This window comes from Phacochoerus africanus, chromosome 15 (assembly GCF_016906955.1).
Source record: "Phacochoerus africanus isolate WHEZ1 chromosome 15, ROS_Pafr_v1, whole genome shotgun sequence".
NCBI lineage: Eukaryota > Metazoa > Chordata > Mammalia > Artiodactyla > Suidae > Phacochoerus > Phacochoerus africanus.
Genome location: NC_062558.1, coordinates 7,651,873 through 7,678,567, shown reverse-complemented (window position 1 = coordinate 7,678,567; position 26,695 = coordinate 7,651,873). Strand labels below are relative to the sequence as shown.

At 47.1% G+C, this 26,695-nt stretch overlaps 1 protein-coding gene across 2 annotated transcripts in view; it reads left to right on the top strand.

Moving 5' to 3' along the window:
- Positions 1 to 26,695, top strand: part of LOXL2 (lysyl oxidase like 2) — a 106,038-nt gene that overhangs the window by 8,172 nt on the left and 71,171 nt on the right. For both annotated transcript variants that reach the window (XM_047761389.1, XM_047761390.1), the window contains exon 2: positions 23,681 to 24,105. In XM_047761389.1, coding sequence (XP_047617345.1) covers positions 23,751 to 24,105 — 355 coding nt within the window. In that variant the 5' untranslated portion in view covers positions 23,681 to 23,750. The remainder of the gene's footprint in view (positions 1 to 23,680; positions 24,106 to 26,695) is intronic.

Sequence of the window (26,695 nt, the reverse complement as noted above, 5' to 3'; positions counted from 1 at the left end):
TATTGTTTATAGACTTTTTGATGATGGCCATTCTGGCTGGTGTAAGGTGGTACCTCATAGTAGTTTTGATTTGCATTTCTCTAATAATGAGTGATGCTGAACATCTTTTCATGTGTTTTTTGGCCATCCATATGTCTTCTTTGAAGAACTGTCTGTTTAGATCTTCTGCCCATTTTTTGATGGGGTTGTTTGTTTTTTTTGGTATGGAGCTGCAGGAGGTGTTTATAAATTTTGGAGATTAATCCCTTGTCAGTTGATTCATTTGCAAAGACTTTCTCCCATTCTGTGGGTTGTCTTTTCATTTTGTTTAGGGTTTCCTTTACTGTGCAGAAACTTTTCAGTTTGATTATGTCCCATTTGTTTATTTTTGTTTTTACTGTCAATACTCTAAGAGGTGGATCTGAGAAGATGTTGCTGTCATTTATGTCAGAGAGTGTTTGGCCTATGTTTTCCTCTGAGAGTTTTATAGTGTCTGGTCTTATATCTAGGTCTTTCATCCATTTTGAGTTTATTTTCACAGTTCTATTTCTGTAGATATTTCTGTATTCATATGCTTCTCTAGATATCCTGGGATCTCCTCGAGCGTAGGACCCTTGTCACATTCATCTTTGAGTCCTAGCACCTGACACACTGCTTGCCGCGTAACAGATGCTTAGTAAATAGATACTACTAAACCGAAGTGCCATTTAAGTGAATTGTTTTTGCAACAGCTTCATTGAGGCATAATTCACATACCATACAATTCAACAATTTAAATCATTCAAGCCCATGGATTTTGGTATATTCACAGATGTGTACAACCATCACTAAGAGAAACCTGTGTGCTTTAGCCGTCCCCTCCTTCTCCTCCGCTCCTCCATCCCCCTCCATAAGTTGCCACTAATCTCCTTTCTGTCTCTATATTGCCAATTCTGGATATTTAACATGAAGGAGTCACATATTATATGATTGTCTGACCTCTTCAACCTCTTGTCATATTTTGAAGCTTCATCTGTGTAGTGGCGTGTATCCACACTTCATTCATTTTTTTGGTGATGTACCCGGCAAGTGGAAGTTCCCCAGGCCAGGGATTGAACCCACACCACAGTAGTGAACTGAGCTGCGGCAATGACAATGCCAGATCTTGAACCACTGAGCTACCAGGGAACTCCTTCATTCCTTTTTATGACCCAGTAATATTCCATGGTAGGGATACACTGCATTTTGTTTATCTGTTCACTGTTGATGGACATTTGGGTTGTTTCTACCTTCTGGTGATTAGGAACAGTGCTGCTATGAATCTGTGTACAAATTTCTGTTCAAACATCTGTTTTCAATTCTCTTGGGTATGTAAGTAGGAATGGAATTGCTAGATCATATGGTAATACTTTGTTTAATTTTTTGGGGAACTGCCAAACTGTTTTCCATTTTATATTCCATCCAGCAATGTATGAGGGTTCCCATCTCTCTACATCTTCACTAACACCTACTTTTCCCCACTTAAAAAAAAATTATAGCATCCTCACGTGTGTGCAGTGTTATCTCCTTATCGTTTGGATTTGCATCTCCCTGATGACTAATATTGTTGATCATTTCATGGGCTTGTCAGTTATTTGTGTATCTTCTTTGAGGAAATGTCTGTTTCAAGTTCTTTGCTCATTTTTAAATCAGATTGCTTGTCTTTTCATTATCAAATTTTTTTTTGTGTGTGTCTTTTTGTCTTTTTCCAGGGCCACACCCGCAGCCTATGGAGGTTCCCAGGGTAGGGGTTTAAAGGGAGCTGCAGCCACCAGCCTACGCCAGAGCCACAGCAACTCCAGATCCAAGCCACGTCTGCAACCTGCACCACAGCTTACGGCAACGCCGGATCCTTAACCCACTGAGCTAGGCCAGGGATCGAACCCACAACCTCATGGTTCTTAGTCGGATTTGTTTCCACTGTGCCACAAAGGGAACTCCTGTTGTTGAATTTTAAGAGCTGAAGATGATCTGTATACTCGACCTTTATCAGATATATGATTTACAAATATTTTGTCCCATTCTGTGGGTTTTCTTTTCATATTCTTGATTTTTTTTCCCTCAGTTCACAGCACACTCTCTCAATATTTATTCTGTGGGCTGGGGACAGGAGATCCAGAGATGTCTGAGGCCTCCAGGGGATTCATAGTATGAGGAGGGAGACAGCTATGACAACAGTACAATAAGAAGTTGATCAATACAGCTTCCTTTTTTCTAACCCCACTTCTGCTGCTCTGGTTCATAAAGCATCCTGATAGTGTCTTTTGGTGCACAAAAGTTTGTAATCTCTCTCTCTCTCTCTCTCTCTTTTTTTTTTTTTCTTTTTTTTCGGCACTAGCAGCATGTGAAAGTTCCCTGGGTCTGGAACGGAACTTTGGTTCCAAGTCACTGCGGTGACCACGCCAGATCCTTAGCCCACTGTGTCACATGGGAGCTCCTAAAAGCTTTTAATTTTTATGAAGTTCACTATACACACATTTTTCACTTTGTTGCCTGGGCCTTTGGTGTCATATCTAAGAAAACATTGCCAAACCCAAAGTCATGAATACTTACCTTTGTGTTTTCTCCAAAGAGTGTTTTAGTTTTAGCTTTAGGCCTTTGATCCATTTTGAATTATTTATTTATTTATTTATTTATTTTGTCTTTTTGTTGTTGTTATTGTTGTTGTTGTTGTTGTTGTTGCTATTTCTTGGGCCACACCCGCGGCATATGGAGGTTCCCAGGCTAGGGGTCGAGTCGGAGCTGTAGCCACCGGCCTACGCCAGAGCCACAGCAACGCAACGCAGGATCCGAGCCGCGTCTGCAACCTACACCACAGCTCAGGGCAACGCCGGATCGTTAACCCACTGAGCAAGGGCAGGGACCAAACCCGCAACCTCATGGTTCCTAGTCGGATTCGTTAACCACTGCGCCACGACGGGAACTCCTGAATTAATTTTTGTAGAGGGTGCAAGGAAAGGGTCCAACTTCTTTCTTTTCCACGTGGCTTTCCAGTTACTCCAACATTACTTTTGTTTGTTTCTTTGAAAAGACTATTCTTTCCCCATTGACTGGTCTCGGTACCCCTGTCCAAATCAATTGATTATAGATGTATGCGTTTATTACTGGACTTTCGATTCTGTTCCACTGATCTATATGCCTGTCCTTGGGCCAGTACTACCCTGTCTAGATTACCACTGCTCTGTAGTATTTTTTGGCAGCCTTCTACTTTGTTCATTCTCAGAACTGTCTTGGCTCTTCTGGGGTCTCTTACAACTCTGTATGAATGTTAGAATCAGCTTGTCAGTTTCCATGAAACAGTCAGCTGGGATTCCGATAAGGATCATGATGAATCTATAGATCAGTTTGTGTTCCCATCGTAACGATGTTAAGTCTTCCCACCCATGAACATGGATTTTTTTTTTTCATTAATTTAAGTCCTCTTTAATTTCTTTCAACAATGTATTGCAGTTCACTGAGGCATAAATGTTGTATGTCTTTTGTTAAGCTTATTCCTAAGTACTCTATTCTTTTTGATGCTATTGTAAGGGGCATTGTTTTCTTAATTTCATTTTTGGATTGTTCTTTGATGCCATACACAAACAGCTGATTTGATGTTTCTGTCGTGGCCCAGTGATTAACGGACCCGACTAGTGTCCATGAGGATGTGGATTCGATCCCTGGCCTCCCTCAGCGGGTTAAGGATCCGGTGTTAAGAATGGTTTTTGTGCTATGAAAAAGATTATATAAATATGTAACTGAGTCACTTTGCTGTACAGCAGAAATTAACACATCATTGTAAATCAACTATACAATTAAAAAAAAAAAAAAAAGAATCTGTTCTTACCGTGGGCTGTAGCTTAGGTTGCAGACTCCGCTTAGATCTCAAGTTGCTGTGGCTGTGGTGTAGGCTGTCAGCTACATCTCCGATTGGACCCCTAGACTGGGGAACCTCCATATGCTGTGGGTTTGGCCCTAAAAAGACAACAACAACAACAAAAAAACCCAAACAGCTATTTCTTTATATTGATCTTGTATCCTATAACCTTGCTGAATTCTTATAGCAGTTCTAATAGTCTTTCAGTATATTCCTTGGGATTTTTTAGATATACATACAAGCAGATTCTTAAACACAGAGTAGGTGTTCAAGAGGTGGACATGCGGTGTCCTAAAGCAGGGAGCAGCAAGTCCAAAGCAGGGTGGAGTGGAAGCAGGGTGCCTTCTGGGAACCCCATGCACTTAGGTCAGTATGGCTAGAGCTCGGGGCTGTGGGTTGAAGCCAGGGGATGTCATGCTAAAGAAAGTGGAAGCATCCTGTAATTGCCAGTGGGAGCTGTGCCATGCTTGGAGATGCAGTCAGAGTATTAGAATCATTCTCAGAAGGAGGTCTGGAAAAGACTTGGGATTAGCACCAAAGACATTGATCAGCTCTAAAAGTAGCTGAGAAAATCTGCCTGCCACAGTAAGAGCAAGAACTTGTAGCTCTCTGTGTGTGTATGCCACTACTCTGCGGATGTCATTATCTTGACACAGTACTGGCTGGCATTGTGCAGCTGAGCCTGGCCAGGGTCAGTGAGGTGGCAGTGGGTACCTGCTGCTATTACTCACCAGGCTTCTGGAAGGGGGCCAGTGCCTCTATGAACAGCAGAATCTCTGATCATAGGCGCTTAACAAACTTTAAAGGCGAGCTCCTGCCACCCTCCCCTGTCTTGCCAGACATTTCTAGATAAGCCTAGGATGTGGCTGTGGCCTCTATACCAATTTCTCCTTCCTTCCTTGGGCTCTGGGATCCATTTCTCATCGAAGGGGCTCAGGCCTGAAGAATTGACCATTGATACAGGTTGCATTGCTTGGATGGAATGCTTCTGGAGACATAGAAGGTGTCCAAAGCCAAAGCTGAAACCTACTATGACTAGTGCGCCCTGCTACATGAAGGAAGCTAACTAGGGAGGGCTTAGGGAGGAACTAAGATAACTAAGGAACTTAGGAACTGAGCTCAGAAGGGGCTTTCTTGGTGGGTTTGAGGTTCCATCTCTTAGAAAAGCTGGTTTGTACACCCCTTCCATCCCAGAACTCCCTCCCCACACCCAGTATGCTTTGCTTACCCGCAGCTGCCCAGGCCCCTCTTTAGCTCAGTGTCCATGCCTGGACCAGCCCTCAGCACTCCCTCCCCAGAGATTTGCATGTAGTAGCTGCATCTCTAACTATACTTCCTGCCGTGGGAACAAGACTTGTTTGCAGTGATTGGCTTGCCTGCCATGTCAGCACACCATTCTGGCCCTGACTTCTGTTCTCCTCCCCTCCCTGCCTTTTATGCATTTTAGTATTGCTTTCAAAGTGGCAGAGAAATTCAGACCAATTTGGCTGCTGACTATTAGCTCCGGGAAACAGGGACTCTGAGAGTGCCTGTGGGAGGAGGGGGGAGGATGGTGAAAACCTGTTACACAAGAGCCTCGAAAAGAGTGGTCCATGGGCAGATGAATGGATTAAGAAGATATGGTACATATACACAATGGAATACTACCCAGCCATAAAAAAGAACAAAATAATGTCATTTGCAGCAACATGGATGCAACTAGAGAGTTTTATACTAAGTGATATCAGTCAGAAAAAAGACAAATACCATATGATATCCCTTGTATGTGGAATCTAAAATATTTCACAAATGATCCTGTCTACAGAACAGAAACAGACTCACAGATATGGAGAACAGACTTGTAGTTGCTAAGGGGGTAGGGGAGGGAGTGGGATGCACTGGGAGTTTAGCATTGGTAGATGCAAACTATTACACTTAGAGTGGATAAGCAAGGAGATCCTGCTGCATAGCACAGGGAACTATATCCAGTCACCTGGGATAGAACATGATAGAAGATAATATGAGAAAAATAATGTGTATATAGGTATGATTGGGTCACTTTGCTGTGCAGCAGAAATTGACAGAACATTGTAAATCAACTATACTTTTAAAAAATTTTTTAAGAAGAGTGGTCGATGGGTAAAGTGACACTCCTCCTGGAATTTTTCCAGGTTGTTGCCTATAAAAACCCTTAATAGTTACCACTTATTACCCATTCGCTCTGAGCCAGTCACTGACTGTCCTGGGCACTTGATACTTTTTCTATAACCCACTAAGACCCTGAGACCCTTCTCTATGTGCAGAAACCAGATTTGAACCTGGGACCACTCTCAGTTGTCAGCACCACATTCTTTCAACTACCATGTGTTATCCTGTAGTCAAACCATATCTCCATTTTTTTTAGGGGTTTGGGGTGGCTAACCCCAGTGGGCATTCCTGCCTTCATCTGTTTTTTCTGCCTTCAAGCAGCAGCACTGGTCTTGGGCTGTAGAGATAAAATGTGTCTCTTACAGACACTATGTATTTGGCTTTAGCTTTCTGATCCAGTCTGAGCGTCTCCAGTAGGCACTGTGTAAAGTGTTTGAAATTGTACCTTCATCCTCCCCAGGAAACAGCCTGGTCAGAATGAGATTCTACCCAGAACCAGAGGTGGCTGTGGGGAACCCCAATCGGTCACAACGAATTATGCCTGACAAAGGCCTCTTTCTCGATGCTGAAAAAAAAAAAAAAATCAGCTTTGTGTGCCTACCTCCTGGCCATCTCACTGAGCCCTGACCATTCCTGCTTTGTGCCCAGAAATAGACAGGACTATAAGGGCGGAATCTTTTGGCCAGGGGCCCAATGGACCAGCCCTGGCCAAGCCTGATGTCAGCGTCTGCATTCTTGTCTGAGGTGCTGCAGAAGGAGCCCCTAGTCTCCGCCCCCCTCCCTCCTTTTCAGAGCACCCCCCTTTCACCCAAGACAGCCTTCTTCCACCAAGGAATGTGTTCCGTGTGGGGCCAGAGGCAGCATCCGACCACAGCTGGGGTAGCCTCTCTGGAACCATGAATGAGGACTATTCATCACTCCGGCTGGTGGAGCAGGGAATCTGGGGCAGGCAGCAGGGGGTGGGTCTGATGGAGGCCCCCCATCCCACCCTGACCCCAGATCTGAATGTCACCGCCGACATCTGGAGAGGTCGGGTGGAGCGTTCTGTGTGGGGGAAAGAATCCAGCCGAGCTCCCCGCTGCACCATTGGCTGACACTGAGTAAGTGACCTTTGCATCAAAGGCCCCTGCTCCCAGCCCCGGGGGGAATAGTACCGTTGCCAATGTGATGCTTCCCATTTGGAGCAACCGGCCCATTACTGGGGGATCCAGAGCACAAGAGGTGGAACAGAATCATTTCCCTGCCTACCAGGAACCCCCAAAAGGATGAGGCAAAGCTGGAGCCCAAGTGAGGTCTGTTTTAGGAGGTTCTGTGGCCCAGATAGGCATATCGGTGGGTGGGTGGAGGGGGGCGGTTAAGATCGACTGGTGTTAAAAGCAGTGCTTTTAGCTAAATGCACTATGCACAAATACTATATGATTTTTATAATGTGTTCCCCCCTTATCTGTGCATGTCTTTGTTACTGACTAGGAAATAGTTGGTCATATTGGGCATTTTTTGACACTCGGGTGTCAGTGGTAAGAGGCCAAGGTCTTATTAGTTAAGAATGCATTGGGCAAGTCCAAAGCCACTGAGCTTTTCAGAAAATGTTGTTGCACGCAGGTTCTACAACACAGACCGCCTTTTCTTAGGCAGATGGTGAAGTCATTTGAATGGGGTTGCTTTTGGGGGAAGGAAAACGTTTGAGTGGCCCCAAGGAAATCTTGAGACTCAGACTTGTTTGGAGTAGGCCTTTGATGGTCCTTCCTAGGCGGAATGATTCAACTGTCAAGAGAGCAGCCTAAGAAAAGGACTCTGTAAATTCCAGTTTTACATTTTCTCCTTTTCCTTTCGGAGACATGTTGGGTCAAAATCAAGTAAAGGAGGAGTTCCCACCATGGTTCAGCGGTTATCGAATTTGACTAGCATCCATGAGGACACAGGTTCGATCCCCTGGCCTCGCTCAGTGGGATAAGGATCTGGCCATCGCCGTGAGCTGTGGTGTAGGTCGCAGATGTGGCTGGGATCCTGCGTTGCTGTGGCTGAGGCTGTGGCTGGCAGCTGTTGGATTCGACCCCTAGCCTGGGAACCTTCATATGCCACTGGTGTGGGCCTAAAAGAAAAAAAAAAATTAAGTAAAGGATTTTCAAATATTCATCCATTATCAGTACAACGCCACTCTTAGTATCATAGAAAATCAGTGTTTCTAAAATGTACTGAAAAGTTCCAGGGGTGACATATGTTTTGGAGCTAAAGCTGTGCTCTAACAAATGAAGTTTATCAGACAATTGAAGGAGCACTGTTCATGATGAACTGAGAAAACTGGGCAAGATCCAGGCTTAGAACTTTTTTCTCTCCCTCGGACCATGCCCTTAGCTCCAACTTGCAGCAAGACCAGGAAGCACTGGTTGATTTCAGCCCTGCTTAAAAGTCTTATTTGCAGGCACCACAGCCTCCCTGGGGCCCACCGTCCCATGGAGCTCGGCACGACTTAGCACCTACTTAGATGTGAACACACCTTTTGATTTAGGCAACTAAGTTTTTCTCCAACACTATGTATTCTGTGGAGCAAATGTCTCTTTCTGGTTTTCAAATAAGTTCTTGCAAGAGCTGGATCCCGGAGAAACTACCTCCGCTCACCCGTGGGAGTTCCCAACTTCCCAAATAACATTCGAGGAACTCTGAAGATCAAAATTAAATACATCTTAGCATCAACCAAAACGGTAATTGGCACTTAAATAGCTTGACCCAGGCAGCACCTATTTGAACTAAAATATTTTGCTTGATTTTTGTTTTTTTTTTTTTGGACCACCTACTATGGATCAGGAACTTAAGAACCAAGACCTTTGATTTCTCTAAGAGTTTTGAAATGAGAGTGTTTCTTGCTTTTCCTTTAAAAATTTACTTTTGGAGTTCCCGTAGTGGCGCAGTGGTTAATGGATCCGACTAGGAACCATGAGGTTGCGGGTTCAGTCCCTGCCCTTGCTCAGTGGGTTAACGATCCGGCGTTGCCATGAGCTGTGGTGTAGGTTGCAGACGTGGCTCGGATCCTGTGTTGCTGTGGCTCTGGTGTAGGCCCGTTGCTATAGCTCCGATTCGGCCCCTAGCCTGGGAACCTCCATATGCCACAGGAGCGGCCCAAGAAATAGCAAAAAAGACAAAAAATAAAATAAAATTAAAAATTTTTAAAAAGTTACTTTTAAGTACATATTGTTTCCATTTTATGGATGCAATACTAAGACTTAGAAAACCTGAGTATGCATATAGGAGCTAATAGGTGGTAGAAAAGGGATTTGAACTCAGTTTTGGGTGACTCTAAACCACTGGGTCATGCTGCTTACTGGCAATAGGGAGGTGGGGCATGTACAGCCCATTTTTCCTGGAGGATGAATGTTTAGGCTGCCTGAAAGGGTCACTGCGTGTAGAGAGTGTTCCAGGCCCCTAGGGAAGGAAGGTGAGCGGATTCTGGCTGATGTTTATCAGAACCGCCTGGGTTTAATTCCTGGTTCTGTGAAAGAATTCTTTCCCCATCTCTCCCAGACACCCCTGGGGGCACAAGCCCTTTGTTAGCAAACCTTAAATGGGTATCAACTGTGTGAGCTTGCATCCTCAAATGGGTTGGTTTTTTTTGTTTTGTTTTGTTTTTGTTTTTGTTTTTTTGTTTTGTCTTTTTGTCTTTTTAGGGCCACAGCTGAGGCATATGGAGGTTCCCAGACTAGGGGTCCAATCGGAGCTACAGCCGCTGGCCTACACCACTGCCACAGCAACGCTGGATCCTTAACCCACTGAGTGAAGCCAGGGATTGAACCCGCGTCCTCATGGATGCTAGTGGGGTTCGTTAATCGCTGAGCCACAACAGGAACTCCTTCTCAAATGGATTGAGTTGAATGCAAGAATGTCCTCAGTTGCTTAGCCAAGAGCCCAGTGAGAAAGTACCGGGGGAGACACCGCTTTCTGATAAGCCACGGTTGACGCCGATTTCTTCTGGCACCCGCTGGCTCATTCGCATTAGTCCAGTACTGCGGGTCTTGGGCTTCTTGCCTTGACCCCCTGATGATGAGCCACTGCTAAGCTAAACTGTGTGAGGAATTGAGACCACCTGCTGCAGTAGCTCCTGGGTTTCATTCAGATGTGGTTTAACACAATACTTTGCAAGGTAGGTCTTCCTTGTGTTGGACCTTTCCTGGAGAGGGCTGGCGAAACCTGAACTGTGTTTGGCATGTGTGAACCAACTGCAAAAATGTTCTGCTGACCCAGTTGGCTTGTGTTCAGAGTAGAGGTTGTTCCTGGAGTTTCCGTGATGCAACCTCCCTGGCATAGGCTCTTGGGCTGTGGATGACCTTGGAGGTGTTTGCAGGTGAATGCTGAGAATAGATCGCCCTATTGTCTAAAAACTCTCCCAACTGTGCTATCAGATCGTTGTCTCCATCCGGCTGAGGACTGACAGCAGGTGGGAAGAGGAGAAATGTGAGTTCCATCAAAGCAAAGGTCATCAGGTGTCCAGAGAGTAAAGGGAGAGTTTACCATATAACACACTTCAGTTTGTTTGGTTTTGTTTCCTTGTTCGTTTGATTCAAATTAAAATTGAAGCTTTGCTTTGCTTTTGTTTTTAATCTTTTGGATCCTGGTAGGTTTCTGAATGAAGCTCAACTCCTTTGATCCAAAGCAGTCTTCTCAAGAAATTAGTCCCTGGCCAATGCCTGATAAATCAGAGTGTGCTTGTCCCAGAGACAGAGATAAGAATAATTAGTAAAGGAAGGTATCAGTTCTGGTATCTGGCTGCATGGGTGCAAATCCCAACTTGATTTTTTTTTTTTGGTCTTTTTGCTATTTCTTTGGGCAGCTCCCGCGGCATATGGAGGTTCCCAGGCTAGGGGTCTAATCGCGGCTGTAGCCGCCGGCCTACGCCAGAGCCACAGCAACGCAGGATCCGAGCCGCATCTGCAACCTACACCACAGCTCACGGCAACGCCGGATCGTTAACCCACTGAGCAAGGGCAGGGACTGAACCCGCAACCTCATGGTTCCTAGTAGGATTCGTTAACCACTGCACCGTGACGGGAACTCCCCAACTTGATTATTTTTAGCTATAGCCTTCCTGTCCCTTGGTTTACCCTAAGGGAAATACAGAGGTTAACGGTAACTGTCTCATAGGGCTGCCTGCAGCTGTACCATCCAATATGGGGCCACTGTGCACTTGAAATGTGCTAGTCCAAGTTGAGATACTCTGTCAGTTAAAGTATAGCCCAGATTTCAAAGACTTAGTACAGAGCTCAAAGTATCCCATTAGTAGTTTTTAAATTGATTCCATATTGGGTTAAACAAAATGTATCTTCGGTGTTAATTTCTCCCATTTTATTTTACTTTTTTAATGTAGCTACCAGAAAAGTTTTAATGACATATGTGGCTTGAATCACATGTGTAGCATTTCTATTGGGAAACGCTAGACTAGACCAGAGGATTAAATGAGTTCATACCTGTAAAGCACTTTTCACGCAGTAATGGACATAGAATATGTAATCAGTAAATAGAAGTTTGTTTGTTTTTTTTTAAAATCTAACTTTCTCTTGAGCAGAAGCCCAGTTTCAGCGCCAGCCCAGGAGGTGTCCAGGCTGCTGTATAAAAGCAGAGGTCAATCTTTTCGAACAAGGTGGGCGGGGGGTGGTGGGAGGTAAGTGCCTGCACAAAGTAGGCAGACAATAAAGAAGTCTGTGTGGTCCCTAGGTGGGGTGAGCTATGTGGAAGGGCTCTCCACAGTCCATGCAGGATAAAATGACCAGATCCCCAAAGTTAAGGCACATTTGCCTCTCAGCCACCTTCTAAGATACTGTGATGCTAAAAGATAGAGCCTCTCGCCCTGGGAGCCTTCCTTCTGCCCCCCTGAGGCCAGCATCTACTTGGAAATGGCAGTGGGTGGCCCGGTAGCCTCACACATTCAGCAGGAGGAGATGCCCCACCCCCTGTAGCCTCCTGAGCTCAGCTGCAGGCATTGTTGGAGGTGAGCCAAGAGGGCAGAAGTCCAAGGAGGAAGTGGGATTTGAAGAATCCCTGTTGGTCTGCCCTGTGGGCCCAGCGGACACTGCAGGGGTCCCGTTCTCCCCTCTGAGCTGCAGCAGTTCTCCCCTCTCACTGCCTCTGACCAAAATGGGCCCTTAGGGCATCAGGGTCCAGCACAGATTTAGAAGCTCATCCTTTTGGGGGCAATCTGGTGTGTGCCGTGAGATGGCACATTTCCCCAGACATCAGCTTGTTGGGATGGGATCATGTCTCAATCTGCCTCTCTCACATCCAACCTTTTTTTCTTTCTTTCTTTTTTTTTTTTTTTTTGCTTTTTAGGGCCACCTCTGTGGCATACAGAGGTTCCCAGGCTAGGGGTTGAATCAGAGCTGTAGCTGCTGGCCTACACCACAGCCACAGCAATGCCAGATCTGAGCTTTGTCTGTGACCTACACCACAGCTCACGGCAACACCGATCGTTAACCCACTGAGCAAGGGCAGGGACCGAACCCGCAACCTCATGGTTCCTAGTCGGATTCGTTAACCACTGCGCCACGACGGGAACTCCTGATGTGTTAATTTCTTAATGTGAAAAATTCATAAGGGATGAATTTATTGACTTGCCTTCCAATGCAATTAGGTCAGAAAGAAAAGGCAGTTTCGATAAGGTGTGAAGATTTGCATAGGAATTTATATTTATTCATTCAATAAATATTTGCTGCGTGCCTACTGAGTACAAGGCTCAGAGCTCCACAGTCGGTTGTTTGGAGGTGGCAGGAGGGAAAGAAGAAAGTGAATGTGAAGGAATCAGTGGTGTATGCCAGGGAGTTCCACGTTAATATCCCATTTAATCCTCACAAACGCACCTGCAAGGAAGGCTATTTCCATGAGCAGGAGAGGAAAGGCAATACCCCCAAATCTGTAGGGCTGGGAAGGAGTAAAGCCAGGATTCAGACCCTTATGTTCTGATTCCAAGGTGCCCAACAGTCTTCTCTGCAGGGAACCAATGGGGCCAATAGACCCCAGGAGGAAAGGTTGCCAAGAAGCAAGAGGGACCCACACAATGGAAGGTGAGCGAGCCAGGGGCCACCAGCATCCACTTCATCTTAATAGCCCCTTGACTTGTGATCAAGGAGTAGAACTTGGAGTGCCCGCTATGGCACAGCGGGATTGGTGCTGTCTCTGGAGGGCTGGGGTGTAGGTTCCGTCCCCCAGCTTGGCACAGTGGGTGAAGGACCCAGCATTGCTGCAGCTGTTCTGTAGGTTGCAACTGCAGCTTGGATCTGATCCCTGGCTGGGAAACCGCATATTCCTTGGGGCAGCCAATAAAAGGGAGTAGAATTTATTTTACAACCATGGAGCGGTATATCAAGTAACAGATGAGCCCAGTGGGTGAGGGTGGAGCAGCCCTGGGAGAAGGTGGTCCCAGAGTAAACACACACACACACAAACGGAGGCAGGAGGGCTGGGACCAGTGCAGTGTTTGGTGTGGGCTCAGCAGCAGAGCATCAGCTGACAGTAGTGCAAGATCCTGAGAGGTAGCATTACTGAGATCTAGCAGCAGAGTTAGGGCCACTGATATTGGACAAGGGTTTAGAGAGGGAGGGATGCAGCCCCTGTAAGTCTGCCCAGGAATGAGGGAGGGTCTGCTTTGTGCAATACGTGCCCTGTTTTTGTCCAACCCCTTTTTATTAAGCGCCCGACATGTGCCAGGCACCGTGCTAGGCCCAGATATCCAACCGCACCCCCCGTCCGCGTGAGCAATGTGAGCAGAGAGGGGACATCCGTTCCCACGGAATCTGGCACGTGCTGACCTGGCCTGGTTCGCGGAGAGGCCGCGGGGTTTCAGGCGCCGCTCCAGCACGGCTGCGGCGGGGCGGGCAGGCCAGGCAGCCGAGTCAGCGCGCGGTCCCCTCTAGGGGACCGTGGTCACCCGAAACGCCCCCACGGGCTCACGTGTGCTGCCCACCGCGGGCCGCGTGCGGCTGCTGCCTGGGCTCGAGGATTGCCCGCCCCGCCGCGGCCCGTAGCGCTATGAAGGGCGGGGAGCGGGGGACCGATCCTGACGCTGCGGCGCGTAGCTCTGCAGCGGGACCCCGAAGAAGCTGCCAGCCCTCGGCCGGCCGGCCGCCCGCCCCCGGGAAGGGCGCTGGTCCCTGTCCCGGCTGCCGGGACTTGGACCCACCGCCGGCCCTCTCTACGCGCGCCCAATGGGGCTTCGTTTAAAACCGGATCAGCTGGATGCCAACAGCTTTGTAATGTGACTCGGTGCAGCAGGAACCACAAGGAGGGGGGACTCCCGTGGACAGATTCCTCTATAGGCCATCCTTGACCCCAGCAGCTGGGATCTTGGGCGGAGAAGGGACTGAACCTGAGTTCAAGTGCAGAACAAAAACTGGCGCCTGCAGGGAGCGGGCGAGGCCTCTGATCCTCAGAGGTGGAAAAATGGAGCCCACCGCCGGGCAGAGGGGAGCTTCAGGGCATTTTCTCTCATCCTCCGAAGCTCTGCTTTGGACGTTGGCGATTTTTCCCTCCTGAGGGCTGGATGGATGCCAAAGTGAAAAATGAATTTTGCAGAGCAATAAGGGAAAGACATACAGTAGAATACCTTTTTTTCTCTCCTTTTCTTTCTTTCTTTTTTTTTGGCTTATCAGATGGAGAAAGTTGGAAAGCATGGCCAGAGCTAGGATTTTGAGGTTGTAGGGAAGCCTACATAGTGCAGGTTGAGATGTACCCTGGCACAGTCTTTCTTGGGGCAGTTAATATTGTTTTGCAAAAGCATTCACTTTTTAACAGCCCTTTGACCCAGCAATTTTACGTATTTTGGGATACGAATATATCCCAAGATTGTGGAAAGTTTTAGCTACAAAGAGAATTCCCTTCAGCAATGTGTATAGCAGTAAAACATTTACGGATAAGATCATTCAATGGTATGGTACATCCATACGACTGAATACTGTGTAATGAAAATCTTGTAAAAGTTAATGAGGCATGATGTCTGCAATATCCCAGTAAATGTGAAAAGCACTTTAAAAAGCACTATGTAGAAAAGTATTCCAACTTTTAAGGGGAAGTATATATCTACAGAAAGAAGGCTGGAAGGGGTGCTTACAATGATTACCAAGGGTATTGCATATTCTCTTCTACCTTTTACTTGTTTGCATTTTCCAGATTTTTATCACCAGCTTGTACAACTTTTGCAATAAGGGACAGAAAAGAACATTTTAAAAACCGTAGACATTATTTTTAAGAGGAAAGAGAAGCATCTGGGTCTAATATTTTACAATCCCCCAGAGTAGGGAGTAGAAGCCCCCACAAGAGAAGCAAAAAATTCAGGAGCACTTTTCTAGGAAAGATTTAGGAGTTGAACGCTGGCCATTCCCACAAATGGAGAATCCAAGAAGATGGGTGGAGCAGTTTATAGATATGCAAATCCAGAGATTATGATTTCTTTTTTAAAAAGTGCAGAACCACATATTTTTTCCATTTCTTTTTGAGATGCGAATAGACAATCTGCAGGCCTCTTTAGCTCTCGTGTGAGGGGGAGCTCGGGGGATGGTAAAAAAGTGCTGGACTGGAGCCCTTAGGACACAGTGGAGAAGGACACAGCTCAGCCTACTGCCCTCACTCAGAGTCTGCCTTGCTGCTTAACCAACAGCCCAACCTGGGACAACTTGCCAAAGCTCTCTGTGCCTTGTTTTCCTTCTCAGGGTAATAATGGTGTTTGCCCCATTGAGTGAATTAGTACAGCCAAATGTTGAGCATTGTGCATTTTAATGCACATTGTACACAGGATTGGTTTTAATCAGGTGTGGCAAGACATGCAGTCACAGAGAAGACTGTCATGGAGGAAGAAGGTTATAGCCTCAGATCCCTGGAAACAGGAGGCATGGCGTGCCATCTAGGGCCACATGGAGAAGCATCAGGCTTGGTCGAAAGCAGAAGGAATGAGGGGAGAAGAGCCTTTACTGACTTTCATAGTAAGTAGGCTAAACAGGTTAAGGATGGGCTTGTTGAATAATTTCAGCTTTGCTATGGGGCATAGGGCCATCTCTAGTTGTCTGGTACCTGATCCTGGAGTGATGAGGGCAAGAAGTAGTGGCCCAGAGTGTGAGATCTTGAAAAAGAGGGTAATTGGGAAGGTACAGCTCTAGTATGACTATAAAAAGTACACTTGTAGGAGTTCCCATTGTGGTTCAATGGGTTATGAACCTGACTCTCATCCATGAAGATTTGGGTTCGATCCCTGGCCTTGCTCGGTGGGTTAAGGATACGGCATTGCCGCGAACTTCGGTGTAGGTCACAGGCACGGCTCAGATTTGGTGTTGCTATGGCTCTGGTGTAGACTGGCAGCTATAGCTCTGATTCAGCCCCTACCGTGGGAACTTCCGTATGCCACAGGTGCAGCCCTAAAATAAATAAATAAAATACAAAGTACACTTGTTAGTAAGTCCTTTATCATCTCTAAGAATTACCCAGAGTAGTTTCTGGGTAGTCTTTCTCCAGCGTGGGCCAAAACCCCAGATGTCAAAACAGCAGAAATGCAGAAAAGAAAAAGACATGATTAATACACAGTGCCTGCCTATGGAGGCATTATAGTGTTTGCTTTATAATGCCTCTAACACTCTATAATGTTAGCTTCACACTGGTTCTAGCTCTGTCACTCTGTGTAACCTTTGGCAAGTCATAAACTTTCAGTCTTAAATTTCTCCAAGATGAGAATAGAAGCTGGATAGAAGAGAATAAACTTCTTGAATTCAAAATCAGGCCACTTGGAGTTTCTGTCGTGGCTCAGTGGTTAACGGATCCGACTAGGAACCATGAGGTTGTGGGTTCGATCCCTGGCCTTGCTCAGTGGGTTGAGGATCCAGCATTGCCGTGAGCTGTGGTGTAGGTTGCAGACAAGGCTCGGATCCCGCGTTGCTGTGGCTCTGGGGTGGGCTTGGCAGCTACAGCTCCGATTGGACCCCTAATCTGGGAACCTCCATGTGCCGTGGGTGCGGCCCTAGAAAGGGCAAAAAGACAAAAAAAAAAAAAAAATGGGCCACTTGGCCCAGGTGGTTTAATCCATGAACATTCACTGATCTCCTGTTGGCAAACCAGAAAGCTAGACTGTGAATGCCCTGTAGGGACCCATCAGAACCACAGCAAGGGCACATCTGCTTTAACCACATGAGGTCTAAGGTGTACCAAGAGCTCAGTGAATGTTTGCTGAATGAGTAAATTGATTTAATACTGTGACCTCAATGGAAATTCAAGACTTTTTAACCTTTTTACATCATTTCCAAATATTGGGGGATTTGCTAGTTATTCTTTTATGATTGGTGTATAGCTTAATGGTTCTACACTCAGATAACACATTCTGTAAGATTTCATTAGATGTGGTGAGACTTACTTTATGACCCAACTTAGGGTCCATTTGGGTAAATCTTACAAGTGAACTTGAAGCGAATCTGTCTCCTAAACTCGTTGAGTCCAGTTGATTGAAACTTGTCAATTAGGTCATGTTTGTTTATTATGTAGTTCCCTTCTTTTATTATTATTTTTTTATTTTTTGCTTTTTAGGGCCACACCTGTGGCGCATGGAAGTTCCCAGGCTAGGGGTCGAATTGGAGGTACAGCTGCCAGCCTACGCCCCGGCCACGACAACGCAGGATCCAAGCCTCGCCTGCGACTTACACCACAGCTCACAGCAATGCCGGGTCCCTGAACCCCTGAGTGAGGCCAGGGATCAAACCCGCATGGATAATAGTCGGATTTATTTCCACTGCGCCACAGCGGGTACTCCTCTAGTTCACATCTTTAGTGCAAGGATTTTTGGTCTGCTTCTCCTGACAAAAGATGTGTAAAATCTTCTCCTATGACTACAGACTAGTCGTTTTTTTCTTTCTTTTTTTTTTTTCTGTTAGTTCTATCAATATTTATTTCATACATACTGAGTCCAAGAATACAAATTGAGAAGAGTTAATGTCTTCCTGGTGGACTGACTTTTTCATCATCATAAACTGTCCATGTTTGTCTCTAGTAATATTTTGTGTCTTAACGTTGACTGTATCTGACTTTGTACCAACTCTTTTGGGGATTAACGTGTGTATGGTAAACCTTCTTCCATCCTTTTCCCTTAAACCTCTGTGTCTTCTGTAGGAAACGCAAATAGTGTTGCTTTGTTAAATCCACTGCAACCATCTTTGTCTTTTCATTGGACTGTATTTTTTAATCTAAAGTAATTACTGATATATTTGTGTTTGAATCCTCCATCCTACTATTTTTAAAATATTTATGGAAAATGGAGTTCCCGTCATGGCTCAGTGGTTAACGAACCTGACTAGTATCCACGAGGACCTGGGTTCGATCCCTAGCCTCGTTCGGAGGGTTAAGGATCTGGCGTTGCCTTGAGCTGTGGTACAGGCCCTGAAAAGTCCAAAAAAACATTATGAAAACTATTCTATGTAACTTTTTCTCTGCTCTGTTGCTCTCATTTTGGATTAACCAGAGTTTTTAAAAATAATTTCATCTTTTCCCCCTTTATTAGTCTGTTCACTCTACTTTTTGTTCTCTTCTTACGGTGATTATGTAAAGGCTACAGTGTGCACCCAGCTAAGACTATTAAGACTTGCTAATGTGTAATCGAAAAGAGTATTTTTTTGTGGCCATGCCTGCAGCATGTGGAAGTTCTCAGGCCAGTGATCAAAATCACGCCATAGCAGTGACCATGCCGGATCCTTAACCCACTGAACCACAAGGGAACTCCAGACAAGAGTACTTTTACCCCACCTCAGAAGCACAAAGACCTTGGAACACTTCCATTTACCCCCCTCCTGCCTTTTGTGCTGTTGCCACCCTGTATTTTAATGATACATATTTTAAACCCCACAAAACATTATGATTGTTTTACGCAGTTGATCTGCATGTAGATCTATCAGCACAGCAACAGCCTCTTCCATTCCCCCTCATGCCACGTGAGGATTATTTGTCCTGTGGCCTGAAGAACTCCCTTTAATGTCTCCATCTCATGGATCCTCTGATGACAAAGTCTGTCCACCTTTGTGACAACCTTCCTTCTCTCCAGAGGGTATAGAATTCTAGGGTTTGTTTTTGTTTTGTTTTTTTCTTTTGGTCTTTGTAGGGCTGCACCCTTGGCATATGGAAGTTCCCAGGCTAGGGGTTGAATCAGAGCTACATACCTGCCAGTTTACACCACAGCCACAGCAACGCCAGATGTGAGCCGGGTCTGCGACCCATACCACAGCTCACAGCCAGGCTGGATCCTTAATCCAGTGAGCCAGGGCCGGGGATGGAACACACATCCTCATGGATAATAGTCCCTTGTTGGGTTCCTTACCATACGAGCCACAATGGGAACTCCCTAGAATTCTAGGTCGACTTAATTTTTTCAACCTTTTGAAAATGTCATGTGGTTATCTTATGTGTTTCCTTCTTTTTTTGAGAGCCCAGCTGTTAGCCCTATTCTTGCCCCTTTGAAGGTAACGCTCCTTTTTCACTTTGGCCGCTTATAGGCTCTCTGTCTTTGTCTCAGATTTTCCACAGTCTAATTTTGATGTGCCCTGATGTTGTTTTCTTTGCAGACTATCCTGCTTGGGCTTGATATTTTTCATCCAGTTCATATAATTCTTGGCCATTGTTTCTTCAAATATTTCTTCCAGACATTCCTTCTCTCCTCTTTTGGAATTCCAATTATATGGATGTTAGACCTTTCTAACACGTAGACCATAACTCTGCCCTAACTTCTGGAGTTTAATCCATCAGGGACCCCTATCTGAAAGCCTGGGGCTGTTTAACAGGGCCCTTCCTCCTTTGTAGGCTCTGGACGCCGTGTCTTCAGTCCTGGGAGGTTGCCTGGAGCTTTGCTTAGCTGTTGGCCATGGCCTTGGAATTGGCAAGTGGCTTAAGGGGAAAAGCAGACACAAGGGTCAGGCTCGCCTTGCTGTACTTCCCATCTCTCCGGATTCTTGGCTTCTTGAGTCCTTGCTGCCTCGGTAGCTCTTCAGGGTCTTCAAATACATGTTTTTGGCACTTTATCCACTTTTTTCCAGTTGTTCTTGGTGGGAAATTTTCTCTAGTATAAGCTAGTCTGCCGTAACCAGAAATATGCCGTACTGGGTGGAAATGATAAGAGGTGGCTTCTGCCCCCAGGGACTGAGGCTCTGGGAGAGCCTGGCATGACCATGGTATACAGCACAAGCGGAATGCTTTTTTTTTAATATGTATAATCTATTTTATTTATTTATTTATTTATTTCACTGTACAGCATGGGGACCAAGTTACAGATACATGTATATATAATTTTTCCTCGCATTGTTGTGTTGCGATATAAGTATCTAGACATAGTTCTCAATGCTACACAGCAGAATGCTATTTTATTTTATTTATCTATTTATTTATTTATTTTGGTCTTTTTGCCTTTTCTAGAACCACACCCACAGCATGTGGAGGTTCCCAGGCTAGGGGTTGAATTGGAGCTGCAGCCACCGGCCTACGCCAGAGCCACAGCAACGCGGATCCGAGCCGCATCTGCAACCTACACCACAGCTCACGGCAACGTTGGATCGTTAACCCACTGAGCAAGGCCAGGGATCGAACCCGCAACCTCATGTTTCCTAGTTGGATTCGTTAACCACTGCGCCACGATGGGAACTCCCAGAATGCTATTTTAAAGGGAATCAGAGGAAACATTGATTCTGATTAGGTGCATCTGGAAAGCTTTCCTTGAAGAACAGGATGGATTGTGACACATTATTTAGAGAGAAGGGGAGAGGTGTGGATGGAACACGTTGATCTAGGTGGGAAAACTTAAGCCACTCTTGGCTGCGATGATGGGACAGCTGACACGTGAAGGGCTGCAGTGAGGCCAAGGAGCGTAGTTGAAGCCAGGAATGCAGGTATGTGCCATGTTGTAAAGGCTTCTAAATCCCAGGCAGAATTTGGATTTTTTTTATACGTGAGAGTGGGTGTTTTGGTAGCTTGGCGGCTGGCTTTACTGGCACTAACTGTGCATCTCCGGTGAAGTCTAATAGAAAAGTCCTCTGGTTCTTGATTTTCTCCCTCATAGAATAAGAATCCTCCTCCGTGGCTCCTTCACCCCTGCCTCAAGTTTCTAGAGGCACAGATGGGCCTGTGGAAACCAATGTGCCCTGATGGGAATGAAGCATGGCCAGGGTGGAGGAGGAGCATAAGGAGCCCCTTCAGAGCCATGTACTAGCTCGTCAAGCTGTGGTCTGAAGGGGGCAACTGCAGGAACCCCACAACTTTTTGGCCTGGTTTGTGAGTCATGGGATGCAAATGGCTGGAGCTCCAGTAAACCAGACGGCCTTCTGAAGTCCTTGGTTTTGACTTCCCTCTGAGCCCTGGCCTCTCTGCCCCAGCATCCGTGATGGGACGGGCACTGCCTGGCCATCCTGACAGACGTGGACCTGCCTCTCTCCTTCCAGGTGTTCTGGGCACTTATCTGGTCCTTCCTTGATGGTGATGCACCATGCACTGAGCAATAGGATTAGCCTAACCCCCTGTACCTGGTTAATACAGAAGGTGTAGCTTTCACCTGCTGGGCCCCACATCCCAAGTCTACTTCCCCTTCCGTGAAACACATCTGCAGTCCTTTAAGACAGCCTTGTCCTCTCTCTGAATTATGGAAGAACCAAGACACATGAGCATAAGTCTTTGTTTCCTGCTATATGATCTCATCCTGAAATTCTGACGTAGGTGAGAATATAAAATTTTTGAGGAGTTCCCGTTGTGGCTCAGCGGTTAACGAATCCAACTAGGAACCATGAGGTTGCAGGTTCGATCCCTGGCCTTGTTCAGTGGGTTAAGGATCTGGCGTTGCTGTGAGCTGTGGTGTAGGTCACAGACACGGCTTGGATCCCGAGTTGCTGTGGCTCTGGTGTAGGCCAGCGGCTACAGCTCCGATTGGACCCCTAAACTGGGAACCTCCATATGCCCCGGGAGCAGCCCTAGAAAAGGCAAAAAGACAAATAAATGAATAAATAAATAAAATTTTTAAAAATATTTTGAGAATTTAAAATTTGTATTTATCAAATTCTCCTCTAGGCTTATTATGTGCCATTCATCCAATTTTCATAACAATTTTGTGAGCTAGATACAATTATTATCCCCATTTATAGATAGGAAACACTGAACAGCACAGAGAAGTTAACTATTTCACCCAAGGTCACACAGCTAGTCAGTATCAGAATGAGGGTTCAAATCCAGACTGTCTAGCTCCGGAGTCTGTGCCCCTCTCCCTCCCTCTACTCCAGTCCTCTGTTGCCTGATGAGGGGCCACTCAGCCCCTCTCCTGTTTGCCATGAGAACTTTATGCCTCCCCTCTGTGCCCAGGGCATGCGGGACTCAGCCCCCAGCAGCCCTCAGGGACAGAAACTATGAAAAGGGACGGAATTGTCACCTGGGCCTCCTTGGCTTCTCTGAGGGGGCGGGAAAGGCGCCTCGGGACTGTTCTTTGGGACTAAACTGCAGTTCAGCTAAGGACAGGCCCCGTCTAAGAGCTGTTTAGGGGGCTTTGCCTCTGACCTGGTTCAGCGGCCTCACCCGACTGGAGGCCCAGAGTGTAAGGCACAATAAGATATGGGGTGAGGGTGGGCATGCCAGAGAGATGTGCACAGAGAGAACAGTTTCATTGCTGAACTTGAAGCCTCCTAGTGTTACTGTCAGCACCAGAAGAGTCCGTGTCCATCCAGATCAGCTCACATCCCAAGAGAGGAAGGCCACCTTGCCTGGGAGTACCTGAGACCCCTTCAGTGTACACGCTGACCTCTAGAACCAAATCACCTTTTCGTTCCATAAACATGTCCTTGAACCTCTCATGTGTACTCTGGAGGAGCCAAAGAAAGCTGAGACCCAAGTTCTACCCTCAAGCGGTTTGTAGGCTCCTTGGGGATTTGAAGGTGTCTGAAAGGGGTGAGGAGAAAATCTAGACAACAAAGCCTCCTTGGCAGGAAGACTCTGGGGCTGCTCTGAGCTGCAGAGGGTTGCAGAGAAGGGGGAAGCGTGCTGGAGATCCTCTGCCTGCCCTGCAGCCTGCTGCCCTCCCTCTGCCCACTCTCTGTGCCCAGGAGGCCAAGCCCTAGAGGATCCACCAAGAGATGGGCTTGGCTTCAGCTTGGGTTTGCCTGTAGGAAACACCGGGAGATTAGAAGCCAGGAGGAGAGCGAGCTCAGGCATTTGTTCCCCCTGCCCCTTCTGCTGTGGTTTGGCTCTGAGACCCATCACGGAAGCCACAGCTCCAAACAGAGCCCCCTCTGCTCAGCTGCTCCCTCCCAGGGGAATCCTCAGCCTGGGGATGATAACAGTCTCCCCGTCTGGCCAGCTTGGGTATCACACTGTCCTTTGTTCCTTTCCCTGACTCTGCCGGCAAGCAGCTACCAGAGCCATAGCAGTGACAACAGGGGATCCTTAACCCACCACACCACCAGGGAACTCCTGGAGATGGTCTTTTTAAACACTGTCCTCAAATGAAGTCTGAATGTGCTGTTTCCTGCCAAGAATCTTCCTGGCAACAAGCATTTCAGCGATCTGGGAAGGTTGTGGGCTAAGAGGTGGGACTTCTCAGACCTGTCTGGCTGAAGTGCAAGGTGGGCGGAGAGAGAATGGACTCGACTGTGATGAGTTTTCAATACTAAGCAAGGGAGCGTGAAATCACTGGAGGTTTCATTGATGTCTCTAACCCAAATTCCTCCTCTCTTCCAGGAAACAGCGGTCGGTTGGTCCTGGGCACCAAGCGCCCCCGTCCGTCAGGTCCTCCAGCCTGAGGACAGGGATGGAGAGGCGTGCAGGCTCCTGCCTCTGCAGCTGTCTGGCTGTGCTTGCCCTGCTGCCCGCCCTGAGCTTGGCGCAGTACGAGAGCTGGCCCCACTACCCAGAGTACTTCCAGCAGCCCGCCCCCGAGTACCACCAGCCTCAGGCGCCGTCCGACGTGGTCAAGATCCAGCTGCGCCTGGCGGGCCAGAAGAGGAAGCACAGCGAGGGCCGGCTGGAGGTGTACTACAATGGCCAGTGGGGCACCGTGTGCGACGACGACTTCTCCATCCATGCTGCCCACGTTGTCTGCCGGGAGCTGGGATACGTGGAGGCCAAGTCCTGGACTGCCAGCTCCTCCTATGGCAAGGGGGAAGGTAAATGCTCTGTGCTTGGGGACTGAGCACTAGTGTTACTGGGAGAGCCCGGGAACATGCTTCCAGGCGGGTAGCCTGGTCGACGAAGCTGCAGTTACTGTCAAGTACAGTTTCCTGATAACACTCCATCTGGGCAGCCTCCGTGCCTTTGCTGGGAGGTGGGAGCGGAGGGAGGCGGGGGAGAGGTACAGCGACCACTGGTCCTGCTTTGCCCAGAACTTTCCTAGTTTCAGCAGACCAGGTCTGGCCGCCTGGAAATGCCTCATCCTGGGCAGATCAGGCTGCTTAGTGACCCTAGGTAGTGGCTGAAGTCAGTCTGTGGTCATCTCTCAAGCCACGTGACTGCCTGGGGCTGCTGTCAGCCAGGGGAGACGACTTTTCTTCCAACTGCCCTGGAGGGAGTACCTTTTGCTTCTTGTCACAAAGGCTGCCCCTAGGTTAGCGTTCCCTGACTCTCCCACCCTCCTGCTCCTGTAGAGTTCACCCTTTTAATACCAAGATGCAGCTCTGGGCATGGCCAGAACAGGAACAGTGTTGCTTAGGCTTTCTTACTTTGGCCTTTTCTTTCCTCCATTGTTAACCTCCATCAATACATTGAAAAAAATGGGGGGAGGGGATTTTGAGGGAGGGCAGGTATTGGGCCCCAGAACCTTGGGCTCAGTCCTGTGCCAACCTAACTAACTATAAACTTTATGCGAAGACACGCATCTCTTTGGCCTCAGTTTCTGAATCTGGAAGTTAGGTTCTCTAAGAACTCTTGAAACTGTCATCATGTGTGGGCCCAAGCGGGGAGGCAGATAAGGGTCAAAAGCATTATTTAAAAATAAAATTCAAGGAGTTTCCACTGTGGCTCAGTGGGTTAAGAACCCAACTAATATCCATGAGGGTGCAGTTTGATCCCTGGCCTTCCTTGCTCAGTGGGTTAGAGATCCAGCATTGCCACAAGCTGCAGTGTAGCTCACAGATGCGGCTCAGATCCTGAGTTGCTGTGGCTGTGGTGTAGGCCGGCAGCTGCAGCTCTGATTCGACCCCAAGCCTGGGCACTTCCATATGCCACAGGTGCAGCCTTAAAAAGAAAAAAAAAAAAATTCAGGGGTTAAGAGCCCCCCTCTCAGAGTTGGTAAAGCAAAGACAGCTCCCCCACCTGGCTGAGCTGCTGTACAGGTTATCAGTGTGGGCCTGGCTGCTGGACTAAAGCAGAGGGGCCCCAAATCTTGTCCTGGACAAATGGATTAGTGCCACGTTGATGGCATAAGAATCCCCGGGGATTGCCCCTTAACCCCATGATATTCAGGATTAAGCTCTGGGTTGGAGTCCAGGACTTTCAGAAGCCTCCCAAGGAAGGTTTGGGAGTCACTGAAATAGATTGTTGTTATGGCCCCTCCCAACCCTTGCTTTCTGTTATTTTAAAAATTATAGACAAAAGCCAGTCCCATCTTATACGTATCTCCCCTCCGTACAATTGAATATGTCCTTTTGGAATAACTGGATGAAGAGACTCAGGAAAATGTTCTCTGAAGCTGACTCTGGCTTCCTGACCGTGATGGGAGTAAAACCGGCAAAGACCAGTTAGCACGTGCTAGGCTTTTAAAACCCATTTCTTGTCTTCTTTACAAAAACTCCAGACACTCCTTCATCCTTTCACGTCTCCACTTATTCTGCTAGCTGAGTGATCCAGGGGGAACGTCAGATTTATGTTTTCTATTCCAGGCTCTCTCAGCATAATTATTTCATTATTTCAGTACTTTCCAATGACTGTGTGGTTTTTCCAGCGACAACTTTATTTTTATTTATTTGTTTATTTATTTTTTGTGTTTTTGCCTTTTCTTGAGCCGCTCCCACGGCATATGGAGGTTCCCAGGCTAGGGGTCTAATGGGAGCTGTAGCTTCTGGCCTACGCCACAGCCACAGCAACTCGGGATCCGAGCCGTGTCTGCGACCTACACCACAGCTCACAGCAACGCTGAATCCTTAACCTACTGAGGAAGGCCAGGGATCAAACCCGCAACTTCATAGTTCTTGGATTCGTTAACCACCGCACCACGACGGGAACTCCAGTGACAACTTTTTTATTTCTACACAAACTTGAAATTTACTGGTGGCTGGAGAGGCGCATTAATGTGGCTCAGGCTTTGCCATCCAAGGATGATGCTGGGAGAAAAGTTCACAGGGATAAGGGGAATATTCAAGAGAGCGATTCAAATCAGGGAGCCCAAGCTAGGAAAGTAGGAGGATGCTCCGTGGAGCGGTTGAAGAACTGGAGAAAGCTGTTGGGATCAACGGCCTGTGGACTGAGGTTGCATCTTCCTAGAAAGACGAGGTGTGGTGTGGATGGACAGCAGAAGTGTTGAAATGGCAATGGAGGGTGTGTTTACTTGTGCTGTCAAGGTCTAAGCTATGACCATGGGATGCTAGCGGATGTAGGGTGGAGAGAGTCACTGGAGAGAGGAGGTGTAATGACTAAGAGTACCGGAGGGTCATCTCTGGATATTAAGACCATCGAGACTTAGGAAAGGATAAGTGTCAAAGAGAAAGTGAGAAGCATGCTCTCCTGTCTCCAGGACATTAAGGATTATGCTGTCTACGTAAA